This window comes from Scomber japonicus, chromosome 1 (assembly GCF_027409825.1).
Source record: "Scomber japonicus isolate fScoJap1 chromosome 1, fScoJap1.pri, whole genome shotgun sequence".
In the NCBI taxonomy this organism is placed as follows: Eukaryota; Metazoa; Chordata; class Actinopteri; order Scombriformes; family Scombridae; genus Scomber; species Scomber japonicus.
In genome coordinates this window covers 37,847,929-37,861,713 of record NC_070578.1, presented here as the reverse complement: position 1 = coordinate 37,861,713, position 13,785 = coordinate 37,847,929, and the positions used below count along the sequence as shown (strand labels likewise).

At 46.4% G+C, this 13,785-nt stretch overlaps 1 protein-coding gene across 1 annotated transcript in view; it reads right to left on the bottom strand.

Moving 5' to 3' along the window:
- The window catches only part of LOC128365837 (probable E3 ubiquitin-protein ligase HERC1), a gene marked incomplete at its 5' end in the record, with an annotated part of 63,350 nt that overhangs the window by 35,613 nt on the left and 13,952 nt on the right, over nt 1–13,785 (bottom strand). Inside the window, 11 exon segments of the mRNA XM_053326482.1 lie at nt 4,362–4,593; nt 4,663–4,687; nt 4,689–4,742; nt 4,744–4,772; nt 5,587–5,758; nt 6,542–6,662; nt 7,609–7,723; nt 7,836–8,009; nt 8,893–9,117; nt 10,540–10,731; nt 11,890–12,022. Of these exon segments, the coding sequence (XP_053182457.1) occupies nt 4,362–4,593; nt 4,663–4,687; nt 4,689–4,742; nt 4,744–4,772; nt 5,587–5,758; nt 6,542–6,662; nt 7,609–7,723; nt 7,836–8,009; nt 8,893–9,117; nt 10,540–10,731; nt 11,890–12,022 (1,472 nt within the window).

Sequence of the window (13,785 nt, the reverse complement as noted above, 5' to 3'; positions counted from 1 at the left end):
AGTGTGTTCAATTATACAATACCTTAGTTCTACTATTTTGGTTTTAAATCCGTGCCTAATCTGTCCCGTTTTGCTTACAAAAATCTGGAAAGCTGACAGCTTGTTTCGCGCATGCGCACTGTGACACCGAGTAGTACAGTTGCTTTTGAGATTACGTGTATTTAGACGATCCCCACCGAGGGAGGACCTAATTTTCTGTTTACAACATCTTAATTTTTCAACAAATTAAACAAAAATTGTTGGCACTCTTACCTCTTGCACATTTTTCTTGCACATCGGTAACTTTGTCTGAGTTACCGGTACCGGCAAACCGAGCGGGCAGCTATGCTCGGGGTCCGACATGTATGACGACATGTATGCTGCTGTCAAGTTACCGGCTGTCAAGCGTCATGTCAGTGCTGAATATTTCTGCTTTCATTAAGCCTACATACAGTGTAAATTCCAACACATTGTTGTTGGTAACATGGGGCAAGTGTGAGTGTGAGAGTGTCAAAATCGAGTTGATATAGTAGTTAAAAACCATATTATATTTTTTATTAATAAATAAATACCCCCCTTACAGGAGCGCATGGTATTGGCACTTCAGCATGACCACAGTAAAAGGTCACCGCTCGCCACTCCTCTCCAGTATATAACTAAAGCTGCCTCGCCTTCTAGCACAGTGAAGTACAGTGACTGGTTTGTTCTCTGTGCTCCAGGTGATATGTGGAGCGTAAATGTGGGTCGACACTCAGATCAAACGTGTTGAAACAAGAAAGTAGAAAGTAGGTGAAGAATGTCAAGAATGATTTATTAAATAAAAGGAAAAGCTGTTATGTAAGAGCTTCACACCTTCTGCTTCAGGCTGGAGGTGAGAGTTCAGGACCGGGACGCTAAGCCGTGGGATTATATGTGAGTTCATTTACTGGTTTTATTATTATTAGGACAGAGGAAGTGAGGAAGGAAAGGAAGGATGGATGGAAGGATGAAAGGGAGGAAGAAGGAAGGAAAGGAGGAAGGATGGAAGGATGGAAGGAGGGATGGAAGGAGGGAAGGAAAGGACGAAGGAAGGAAGGAAGGAAGGATGGAAGGAGGGAAAGAAGGAAGGAAGGAAGAAGGGAAGGAAGGAAGGAGGAAGGAAGGACAGAGGAAAGAAGGAAGGAAGGAAATAAGGAAAGAAGGAAGGAAGGGAGGAAGAAGGAAGGAAGGAAAGGAGGAAGGAAGAAAGGAGGGACAGAGGAAAGAAGGAAGGGAGGAAGGGAGGAAGGAAAGGAAGGATGGAAGGAGGGAAGGAAGGGAGGAAGAAGGAAGGGAGGAAGGAAGGGAAGGAAGGAAAGGAGGAAGGAAGAAAGGAGGGACAGAGGAAAGAAGGAAGGGAGGAAGGGAGGAAGGAAAGGAAGGAGGGAAGGAAGGGAGGAAGAAGGGAGGAAGGAAGGAAGGGAGGAAGGAAGGAAAGGAAGGACGGAAGGAGGGATGGAAGGAAATAAGGAAAGAAGGAAGGAAGGGAGGAAGAAAGAAGGAAGGAAAGGAGGAAGGAAGAAAGGAGGGACAGAGGAAAGAAGGAAGGGAGGAAGGGAGGAAGGAAAGGAAGGATGGAAGGAGGGAAGGAAGGGAGGAAGAAGGGAGGAAGGAAGGAAGGAAAGGAAGGGAGAAGGGAAGGAAGGAAGAAGGGAAGGAAGGGTGGAAGGAAAGAAGAAAGGAGGGACAGAGGAAAGAAGGAAGGGAGGAAGGGAGGAAGGAAAGGAAGGATGGAAGGAGGGAAGGAAGGAAGGGAGGAAGGAAGGAAGGAAAGGAAGGGAGAAGGGAAGGAAGGGTGGAAGGAAAGAATAAAGGAGGGACAGAGGAAAGAAGGAAGGGAGGAAGGGAGGAAGGAAAGGAAGGATGGAAGGAGGGAAGGAAGGAAGGAAGGGAGGAAGAAGGGAGGAAGGAAGGAAGGAAGGAACGAAGGAAGGAAGGGAGGAAGAAGGAAGGAAAGGAGGAAGGAAGAAAGGAGGGACAGAGGAAAGAAGGAAGGGAGGAAGGGAGGAAGGAAGGAAGGAAGGAAGGAAGGAAGGAAGGAAGGGAGGAAGGAAGAAAGAAGAAAGTAGGTGAAGAATGTCGAGAATGATTTATTATATAAAAGGAACTCAATGTTATGTAAGAGCTTTACACCTTCTCCTTCAGGCTGGAGGTGAGAGTTCAGCACCGGGACGCTAAGATGTGGGATTATATGTGAGTTCATTTACTGGTTCTATTATTATTAGGACAGAGGAAGTGAGGAAGGAAAGGAAGGATGGATGGAAGGATGAAAGGGAGGAAGGATGGAAGGGAGGAAGGAAGGAAGGAAGGAAGAAGGAAGGACAGAGGGAAGAAGGAAGGGAGGAAGGAAGGAAGGAAAGGAAGCATGGAAAGGAGGAAGAAAGGGAGGAAGAAGGAAGGATAGGACGAAGGGAGGAAGGGAGGAAGAAGGAAGGAAAGGAGGGAGGAAGGAAGGATGGAAGGGAGGAAGAAGGAAGGAGGGGAGGAAGGAAGGAAGGAAGGGAGGAAGAAGGAAGGAAAGGAGGGAGGAAAGATGGAAGGAAGGGAAGGAAGACGGAAGAAAGGAAGGACAGAGGAAAGAAGGAAGGGAGGAAAGGAAGGTTGGAAGGAGGGAAGGAATGAAGGGAGGAAGAAGGAAGGGAGGAGGAAGGAAGGGAGGAAGAAGGAAGGGAGGAAGGAAGGAAGGAAGGAAGGATGAAAAGGAGGAAGAAGGAAGGAAAGGAAGGAAGGATGGATGGAAGGATGAAAGGAAGGAAGAAGGAAGGAAGGAAAGGAGGAAGAAGGAAGAAGGAAGGAAGGAGGGAGGAAGGAAGGACAGAGGAAAGAAAGAAGGGAGGAAGGAAGGAAAGGGAGGAAGAAGGAAGGAAAGGAAGCATGGAAAGGAGGAAGAAAGGGAGGAAAGGAAGGAAGGAAGAGGAGGAAGGGAGGAGAAGGAGGAGGGGAGGAAGAAAGGAAGGAAGGGAGGAGAGGAAGGAAAGGAGAGAGAGGATGGAAGGGAGGAAGAAGAAAGGAGAGAGGAAGGAAGGAAGGAAGGAAGGAAGGAAGGAGAAGAAGGAAGGGAGGAGAAGGAAGGAAGATGGAAGGAAGGAAGGAAGGGAGGGAGTAAGGAAAGAAAAGAAGGAAAGGAAGGAAGGAAGAAGGAAGGGAGGGAGGAAGGAAGGAAGGAAAAGAAGGAAAAGAAGGAAGGAAGGAAAGGAAGGAAGGAAAGGAAGGATGAAAGGAAGGGAGGAAGGAAGGAAAGGAAAGATGAAAGGAGGGACTGGGACTGTGTTTTAAAGGAAGGGAGGAAGGAAGGAAAGGAAAGATGAAAGGAGGGACTGGGACTGTGTTTTCCTTTCTAACACAAAGAGGAACATTTAACTGGAAGAGGCTGAGTATCTTTTGGAAGGAGTCCATTCGATTCGCTTCACTCAAGAATGCCAGAAAGCTTCACGTCGTTATCTTTGGCTGAACTTCAGAGAGCAAAGACACGGAGGAGGGATTTCTCCTCACGTAGAAATAAAACTGGATTCTCTTCACTCACTTCACGACTGGCGAGGACACAAACTAACTAACAAACTAACACTGTGGCAACTAGAGGCAGGCAAATATATATATTAGCTGATATCGGTGTATCAGTGTTTCTGTTATCCTACATGAGGATCAATGTTTTTTTGTCTCCATGAGGTTTAGTTTAAATTTAAAGGGTTAAAATGTGAAAATAAACGTATGAATAACTTGCACACATTCTTATTTTGTGGACTCAACAAACTCATCAAATTGACACATGTCAATACAATACCAATATTGACATGAATAGTTTGATCTAATTTTATACAATAACGTTTATAGTTAAACTGTAAAATATCATGGCTACTCTTTTTGTCACAAGTGCTTAATAATAATAATAATAATATTGGCCGATTTATTGATATTGGAACTTTTTTTTTTTTTAACCCTCCTGTTGTCAAGGAAGGACAGAAGGAAGGACAGGAGGAAGGACAGGAGGAAGGACAGGAGGAAGGAGGAAAAGAGGAAGGAGAGAAGGAAGGGAGGAAGGAAGGAAGGACGGAAGGAAGGAAAGAACGAACAGTCAAAAGAGATGGGGTCAATTTGACCTGGAAAGACGACACAAAGGTTAACTTCCTAATATCGGCTCCAAAAATCCAATATCAGTCGGACTTTGGTTGCAATTTTCATCTGTGTATGTGAGTGATTTTTACAGATACACTTCCTCAACAGTGAAGAGGAAACTGACTCTCCACCTGTCAATCCAAACATTAACAGGTATAGTTTATGGTTTATGAGTTTTGATTAATCCCCTCCTCCCCTCCTCCCCTCCTCCCTCCCTCCCTCCCTCCCTCCCTTGTTTCCGTTGCTCTGACCTCGTCATGAAGCTCAGACACTCCTGCGTTCCCGTGGCCGACTGCGTCTGTCCTTCCTCCTGGTTCTGCTTGCTCAGCTCGCCCAGAACCGGACTCACTCCGAGCACCAGCAGGGCACAGCGGTGGATCACTGAGTTACAGGCCGCTGTGTACAGATCCTGGCCTTCAGGGAGACCCGTACTGCCTCTCCTCCCTTCCTGAGACAGAGTAGCATCCTCTTCTCCTCCTCCTCCTCCTCCTCCTCCACTACCTCCTCCTCCTCCTCCTCCTCCTCCTCCTCCTCCTCCTCCTCCTCCGCCACCGCCGCTCCTGGAAGCAGAGCTGGAAGCCGAGGCCGGTGCTGCTGCTGGCTCGCTCTCTGTCCCGACTGCGAGCCACTTCCCCGCGCTGAGAGGAAACATTGAAAGATTTCTGTGTGGTGCAGCGTGCACACAAACACACACACACACACACACACACACACACAAAGCATAAATAAATAAAACACACACACACACAAACAAAAGATGCCGAGTTAGAGGTTAAGCAAAAGCCCACATAATGCACCTTTAAAGTCTGTGTAAAGTTAGAATAAATATGTGTTCTGAGTTTGACATACCACAGAAAAGTGTGTTGTTAACCACCCTGCCAAATTTGAATGATTAAAAAAAAATCGCCAAATATATGAAATTAGGCTTCAAAGTTGTGTAAAAATCAGCCACTGAAGCCCCGCCCCCTACCAAGTGTCACCTGTCAATCAAAGTCACCACCTCTACCAGAAATATGGACGCAACGTCTGAGAGCTTTCTGCTGCTAGCTAAGCTGCTAACTTAGCTACTAGCTCGGCAGCTAACTCGGCTGCTATCTTGGTGGCTAACTCGGCAGCTAACTCGGCTGCTATCTTGGCTGCTAACTCGGCGGCTAGTTTGGCTGCTAACTTGGCTGCTAACTTGGCGGCTAACTCGGCTGCTAACTCGGCTGCTAGTTTGGCTGCTAACTTGGCGGCTAGCTGGGCGGCTAACTCGGCTGCTGACTCGGCTGCTAGCTCGGTGGCTAACTTGGCTAACTAAAGTAAAGAAATGTGCATGAATGAACGCAGGCAGGATTAAAAAAAACAAACATTCATTCACACATTTCTTCAGTATTACTTCTAATGTTTGGCACACTGAAAGCAAACAGACGCATCACTCCGGCGGAGGAGAAGGAGGAGGAGGAGGAGGAGGAGGAGGAAGGAGGTTGTACTTACTTCCAGCCGTCATCACTTCATGCTCTCTGTCCTCCTCGTCATCGTCTTGCTCCTGGTGGCCTTCCTCTCTCTCGCGGTCGGCTCTCTCCTCCAGCTCCGCCTCCTCGTCGATGGTGCGGGTGAACGAGTGTTCCTGAGGGTCCATGTCCAGAGAGTCCTGATTGTCTGAGATCTGAGTGTGTGGAAAAGCAAAAAGGAACATCATCCATCATCATGAGTGAGTCAAAGCACTGAAGGACACACAGGAAGTATCTGATGAGAGAGGGAAGATCAGAAATGTTACAAAACCAGCTTCAGAGCTCTTTAACTCTTTAAATACTGTTCAAATTTGACCAATTTTCTTCCTTCCTTCCTTCCTTCCTTCCTCCCTCCCTCCCTGTCTCCTTTTCTTCCTTCTTCCTCCCTTCCTTCCTCCTTTCCATCCTTCCTCCCTTCCCTCCTTTCCTTCCTTTTCCCCCTTCTTTCTTCCTTCTTCCTCTTTTCCTTCCTCCTTTCCTCCCCTCTCCCTTCCTCCTCTTCCTCCCTTCTTTCCTTCCTTCCTCCTTTCCATCCTTCCTTCCTTCCTTCCTCCTTTCCATCCTTCCTCCCTCCCTTCTTTCCTTCCTTCTTCCTTTCCATCCTTCCTCCCTCCCTTCTGTTCTTCCTTCTTCCTCCCTCTCTCCCTCCCTTCCTTCCTCCCTTCCTCCTTTCCATCCTTCCTCCCTCCCTTCTGTTCTTCCTTCTTCCTCCCTCTCTCCCTCCCTTCCTTCCTCCCTTCCTCCTTTCCTCCTTTCCTTCCTTCCTTCCTTCTTCCTCCCTTCCTTCCTCCCTCCCCTCCCTCCCTCCCTTCCTTCCTTCCTCCTTTCCTTCCGTCGTTCTCCCTAATTTCCTCCCTTCCTTCTTCCTCCCTTCCTTCCTTGACTCGAGGACAACAAATGGAAACACACCGATGACTGAATGCGTGTCGTTTACTCACCCTCCTCTCACGTGAAGAGGATCGAGTCTGAATGAAATCCATGTTCTTACAGGCCAGCAGGCGGTTTCGAACCTTATAAACACTGCGATAGACTTCAGCCAGCGTCTTAGAGGGCTGATACCTGATGAGGAAGTTAAAAACAATGTACATGTGATGTGAAATTTAGAAACTGGAAACTGTATAAAAACGACACAAGAAAAGTAAAATAGAAGATAAAGTTTAATAAAAGGAAGGACAAATGAAGGACAGAAGGAAGGATGAAGGGAGTAAGGACAGAAAGAAGAAAGGAAGGAAGAAAGAAAGCAAGAAAGGGAGTAAAGACAGGAAGTAAAGACAGAAGGAAGGAAGGAAGGGAGAAAGAAAGGAAGAAAGGGAGTAAAGACAGGAAGTAAAGACAGAAGGAAGGAAGGAAGGGGAGGAAGGAAGGAAGAAATGGAGTAAGGACAGAAGTAAGGAAGGAAGGAAGGAAGAAATGGAATAAGGACAGAAGGAAGGAAGGAAGGGAGTAAGGACAGAAGGAAGAAAAGAAGGAAGAAAGGGAGTAAGGATAGAAGGAAGGAAGGAAGAAATGGAGTAAGGACAGAAGGAAGGAAGGAAGGGAATAAGGACAGAAGGAAGGACAGAAGGAAGAAAGGAAGGAAGGAAGGAATAAAGGGAGTGAGGACAGAAGGAAGGACGGAAGGAAGGAAGGAAGAGAGTAAGGACAGAAGGGAGGACAGAAGGAAGAAGGGAAGGAAGAAAGGGAGTAAGGACAGAAGGAAGGACGGAAGGAAAGAAGGAAGGGAGTAAGGACAGAAGGGAGGACAGAAGGAAGAAAGGGAGTAAGGACAGAAGGAAGGAAGGAAGGAAGGAAGGAAGGACAGAAGGGAGTAAGGACAGAAGGAAGGAAGGAAGGAAGGACAGAAGAAAGGAAGGAAGGAAGAAAGGGAGTAAGGACAGAAGGAAGAAAGGGAGTAAGGAAGGAAGGAAGAAAGGAAAGAAGGAAGGGAGTAAGGACAGAAGGAAGGAAGAACAGAAGAAAGGAAGGAATGGAGTAAGGACAGAAGGAAGGAAGGAAGTGATCATACCTTCCCTCTCCACACGCTTGGTTCTGCAGTCCCGTGTGCTTCAGTAAAGCCGCCAGCACAAACCTGGACACCGTATCCAACAGAGACTCGTTGCTAAGCGACGCGTTGTCCCAGTCTGCAACAAAAACACACACACACACATCACAGTCAGCTACGATTCTCTCTGAGGGAATCAAACCATCGAGTTCACATTATTATACCCGGTCCGCTCCAGTCCAGAGGCAGACCTTTGCTGATGGCATAGTCCTGCATGTTGATCCAGAGGCTGTTCGCTGGTTCTTTAGAGGAGCCCAGAGTTAACGCCACCAGCACGCTCAGGTCAGGGTGCAACGTGCAGTCAAACGGCTTCTGCTCCTCGTTACCGGACAGAGCCGCCTCCAACAACGAGCTGATGCAGGCGTCTAAACGACAGGAGGGAGAGAGAGAGAGAGAGAGAGAGAGAGGGAGAGAGAGAGAGAGAGAGAGACAGTCATTACTTTAAGAACAAGAGAGGGGGAAAATGTTATCTTTATTAAAAGCTCAGTATGGTGTAATGTGGGCCGGATCATTGAAAAGAGGGAAGGAAGGAGGGATGAGAGGATGTAAGGAAGGAAGAGAAGACAGGAAAGGAGGAATGAAGGAAGGAAAAGAAGATATGAAGGAAAGAAGGAAGAAAAGAGAGAAGGGAGGAAGGAAGGAAGGAAGGAAAAGAAGACATGAAGTAAGAAAGGAAGGAAGGAAAAAAGACAGGAGGGAGGAAGGAAAGAATGAAGGAAGGAAGGATGGAAGGAAGGAAGGGGGATGAGAGGATGTAAGGAAGGAAGAGAAGACAGGAAAGGAGGAATGAAGGAAGGAAAAGAAGATATGAAGGAAACAAGGAAGAAAAGAGAGAAGGGAGGAAGGAAGGAAGAAAAGAAGACATGAAGTAAGAAAGGAAGGAAGGAAAAAAGACAGGAGGGAGGAAGGAAAGAATGAAGGAAGGAAGGATGGAAGGAAGGAAGGGGGATGAGAGGATGTAAGGAAGGAAGAGACATACATGAAGGAAGGAAGGAGGGATGAGAGGATGTAAGGAAGGAAGAGACAATACATGAAGGAAGGAAGGAGGGATGAGAGGATGTAAGGAAGGAAGAGAAGACAGGAAAGGAGGAATGAAGGAAGGAAGGAAGGTATGAAAATAAGACATACATGAAGGAAGGAAGGAAGGAAGGAAGGAAGGAAGGAAGGAAGGAAGGAAGGAAGGAAGAAGAGAGAGAAGGAAGGAAGGAAAAGAAGACATGACATCATCATCATCTCATGTCTGCAGACCTAGCTGAGGGATCTCCATCTCCAGGCCGTTGCTGAACAGCGGCGTTTTGAGCCAGTAGGCGGTGTCCTGCTCCTCCAGCGAGGTGGGGGCTCCCTGCAGCATCCCGCCCAGACAGCGGCCCACCAGCAGGGCCACCGTCCGCTCCAGGTCCACCAGCCACACCCACGACAGAGCCGGCTGGGGAAGAGACATGCCCGACGCTGGCTCCGCAAAGTCAGACGTGCCTGGGAGGAAAAAGAAAGGAAGAAAGGAGAGAGAGAATTAATTATACTGATGATTTTTGAGGATTTGAGGAATTAAGAGGTGTTGAAAGCTCTATTTGATCTAAATAGGGCCAGACCAGTAATACCATTATATATCAACCTACAAATAAATCTTTACTATAATAAAACATATATTTATTGTGAAAGGAAGGAAGGAAGGAAAGGAAGGAAGAGAGGAAGGAAGGACAGAAGGACAGAAGGAGGAAAGGGAGGAAAAACAGAGGAAGGACAGATAGAAGAAAGGGAGAAAGGACAGAAGGAAAGAAGGGAGGAAGGACAGAGGAAGGACAGAAGGAAGAAAGGGAGGAAAGACAGAGGAAGGACATAAGGAAGGAAGGAAGGAAGGAAGGACGGAAGAAAGGACAGAAGGGAAGAGGGGGGTAAGGACATAAAGAAGGACAGAAGGAAGAAAGGGAGGAAAGACAGAGGAAGGACATAAGGAAGGAAGGAAGGAAGGAAGGAAGGAAGAAAGGGAGTAAGGACAGAAGGAAAGACAGAAGGACAGAAGAAAGGAAGGAAGGAAGGGAGTAAGGACAGAAGGAAGAACAGAAGGAGGAAAGACAGAGGAAGGATAGATAGAAGAAAGGGAGAAAGGAAAGAAGGGAGGAAGGGAGTAAGGAAGGTAGGACAGATGGAAGTAAGGGAGGAAGGACATAAGGAAGAAAGGCAGGAAAGATAGAGGAAAAGTCACCAAATTTCAAAATAAAAGACATTTGGGACTTTTTTACAGCTGTTCAGGAAGTAAAAATGTCGGAAGCAGCAGAAAAATTGGAGTTACATTTCTACAACTGTCATACTTTGTAAAGGTTATCCAGATGTTTAACACCCCTGATGTAAAGGTTTGTATGTCTCATGCTCAATTCTGTCCTTCCTTCCTTCCTTCCTTCCTTCCTTCCTTCCTTCTGTCCTTACTCCCTTTCTTCCTTCCTTCATTCCTTCCTTCCTTCTGTCCTTACTCCTTCCTTCCTTCCTTCCTTCCTTCCTCCCTTTCTTCCTTCCTTCTGTCCTTACTCCCTTTCTTCCTTCCTTCTGTCCTTACTTCCTTTCTTCCTTTCTTCCTTCCTTCTGTCCTTACTCCCTTTCTTTCTTCCTTCCTTCCTTCTTTACTCCCTTTCTTCCTTCCTTCCTTCCTTCCTTCCTTCTGTCCTTACTCCCTTTCTACCTTCCTTCTGTCCTTTCTTCCTTCCTTCCTTCCTTCTGTCCTTACTCCCTTTCTTCCTTTCTTCCTTCCTTCTGTCCTTACTCCCTTTCTTCCTTTCTTCCTTCCTTCTGTCCTTACTCCCTTTCTTCCTTCCTTCTGTCCTTTCTTCCTTCCTTCCTTCCTTCATTCCTTACTCCCTTTCTTCCTTCTTTCCTTCCTTCCTTCCTTCCTTCTGTCCTTACCGTGAAGAGGCCACTGCAGCTCCTGGTCCTCCAGAGGAGACGCAGCAGGAAGCAGTCTGTTGAGGCGGTCCAGAGGAGGCAGCAGGTCCAGCAGGTGACTCAGCAGAGGCCTCGCCACCGAAACAGGAAGTAGCAGCAGAGAGTTGATGATCTGACACAGCATGCTGCCCGCCGCCGACACGTAGATCACATCTGGAGAGGACAGAATAAAGAGTTATATCAGGGGGTCTGCAGGTTTGAACAAGTTACATTTAAGAATTTATGAAGACCCTTTTTAAGATCATTTTGAATTAAATGTGAACGTTTTCTGTCTTTCCTCCCTTTCTTTCTTCCTTCCTTCCTTCAGTCCTAATTCCCTTTCTTCCTTCCTTCCTTCCTTCCTTCAGTCCTAATTCCCTTTCTTCCTTCCTTCCATCCTTCAGTCCTAACTCCCTTTCTTCCTTCCTTCTGTCCTTACTCCCTTCCTTCCTTCTGTCCTTACTCCCTCCCTTCCTTCCCTCCTTCCTTCTTTCCTTCCTTCTGTCCTTCCTTCCTTCCTTCCTTCCTTCCTTACTCCCTTCCTTCCTTCCTTCTGCCCTTACTACCTTTCTTCCTTCCTTCATTCATTCCTTCCTTCTGTCCTTACTCCCTTTCTTCCTTCCTTCATTCCTTCCTTCCTTCTGTCCTTACTCCCTTTCTTTCTTCCTTCCTTCCTTCCTTCCTTCCTTCCTTCCTTCCTTCCTTCCTTCCTTCCTCCCTTCCTTCCTTCCTTCCTTCCTCCCTTTCTTCCTTCCTTCCTTCCTTCCTTCCTATGAAACCTATGAAGTGAAACATTAATAAAGCTCAACAGAGAAACAAGCAGTGATGTAAGAGTTTGATGATGTGAACAAGCAGGAAGGATAATATGGTCAGCTCCCTTTCTTCCTTCCTCCCTTCACTCTTCTTCCTTCCTTCCTTCCTCCCTTACTCCCTTTCTTTCTTCCTTCCTTCCTTCACTCTTCTTCCTTCCTTCCTTCCTCCCTTCACTCTTCTTCCTTCCTTCCTTAGTCCCTTACTCCCTTTCTTTCTTCCTTCCTTCCTTCCTTCACTCTTCTTCCTTCCTTCCTTACTCCCTTACTCCCTTTCTTTCTTCCTTCCTTCCTTCCTTCCTCCCTTCACTCTTCTTCCTTCCTTCCTTACTCCCTTACTCCCTTCCTTCCTAAATAAAAGCTATGAAGTGAGACATGAATAAAGACCACCACAGAAACAAGCAGTGATGTGAAGAGTTTGATGATGTGAACAAGCAGGAAGGATAATAAGGTCAGCTCAGAGACAGACTGAGAGGCCAGGAGGCTCATTCTGCTGCTTAAATGATGAATTACTGCTCTTTACCTTGCAGCTTCTCTCGTATGCTGCCGTTCCAGGAACTCTCTTTAATCAAAGTGGCCGAGCGGGAGAAGATGTCGGTGGCGTGCGGCAGCAGGAGCTGCAGATGTTTGTGCAGCAAAGCCACGCTGCTCGAGTTCTGGGAACAGAAGAGAGGAGAGAAGAGGAGATTTATAAATGTACATGGCTACTAAAAAGGAAGGAAGGAAGAGAGGGAGGGAGGAAGGAAGGAAGGAAGGAAGGAAGATATGAAGGAAGGACGGACGGAAGGAAGATAGGAAGGAAGGACGGACGGAAGGAAGAAAGGAAGGAAGGACAGATGAAGAACAGAAGGAAGGACGGAAGGAAGAAAGAAAGAAAGAAAGGGAGTAAGGACAGAAGGAAGGAATAAAGGAAGAAAGGGAGTAAGGACAGAAGGAAGGAAGGAAGGAAGGACGGGAGTAAGAACAGAAGGAAGGAAGGACAGAAGGAAGGAAGGGAGGAAAGACAGAAGAACGACAGAAGGAAGGAAGGAAGAAAGGGAGGAAAGACAGAAGAACGACAGAAGGAAGGAAGGAAGAAAGGGAGGAAAGACAGAAGAATGACAGAAGGAAGGAAGGGAGGAAGCACAGAAGGAAAGAAGGACAGAAGGAAGGAAGGACAGAAGGAAGAAAGGGAGGAAAGACAGAAGAAGGACAGAAGGAAGGAAGGAAGGAAAAGAAGACAGCAAGGTATGAAAAGAAGACATGAAGGAAAGAAGGAAGGAAGGAAGAAAAGAGAGAAGGTAGGAAGGAAGGAAGGAAGGAAGGAAGAAAAGAGAGAAGGAAGGAAGGAAGGAAGGAAGGAAGGAAGGAAGGAAAGAAAGAGTATTGGCTACCCAACCAGTAGTTTGTGCTTCAGTTAAACCAGAAACAAACATTATAATCTAATTTAACAGCAGAGATGAAACAACAACATGTGAGTCCTGAAATTAGATAGATGACATCATAGCGTCATGATCCTGAACATCATGAGGCTTCGGCCTTTCAAGTCCGCCTCATACACAACTGCACACATAACATGTACGATACGTGTCGTCCCAGCAGTTCCTCGAGAAGAGATTAGTCACATGACTTTTAAATAACTGCAGGACAACTTTGTGATCGTCAGAAAAACAAGACATGAAGGAAGGAAAGAAGGAAGGAAAAGGAGACACCAAGGAAGTAAGGTAAGGAGGAAGGAAGGAAGGAAAGAAAAGAAGACATGAAGGAAGGAAAGATGGAAGGAAGGAAGGGATGAAAACAAGACATGAAGGAAGGAAAGATGGAAGGAAGGAAGGGATGAAAACAAGAGGGTGTGGGAGCACATTTTTAAATCTGAGAGCAAAATTAAGAAGTTATATCTATAAAACATAAAAAAATGTGTCCTCTAAACAAGTTTGTGCTTCATTACAGACATGTTTGGCTCACTATGAAACTGTGGTGACAGAAATTAGACAGTCTGTATAATTAATGGGAAACACTGCCTAACACATCCTCCTGTCCCCTTATGATTTTTAGAAGTATCTATTTTGCAGGTTGACTTTGCATTTTGTACATTTACCCAGAATGCTTCTATGTTTATTCCTCCCCCTCTCTCCTAGAAGTCTGATTGAAAAGATGTGCAGTCTATGGCTATAACTTATTTATGACATAATGCCACGCCTAGAAACAGAGAGATGCTATGTTGCCCATTGAAGACAGCGTGAGATCAGACTGAGCATGTGCAAACCTTTTAAAATATTTGCATTCACTCAAAAAGGCAGAGAGAAGCAGAGTGAGGAGAAGGAAAGAAGGAAGGAAGGAAGGAAAAGAAGACAGGAAGGAAGGAAGGAAGGAAAGAGAGAAGGGAGGAAGGAAGGTGTGAAAAGAAGACATGAAGGAAAGAAGGAAGGAAGGAAGGAAG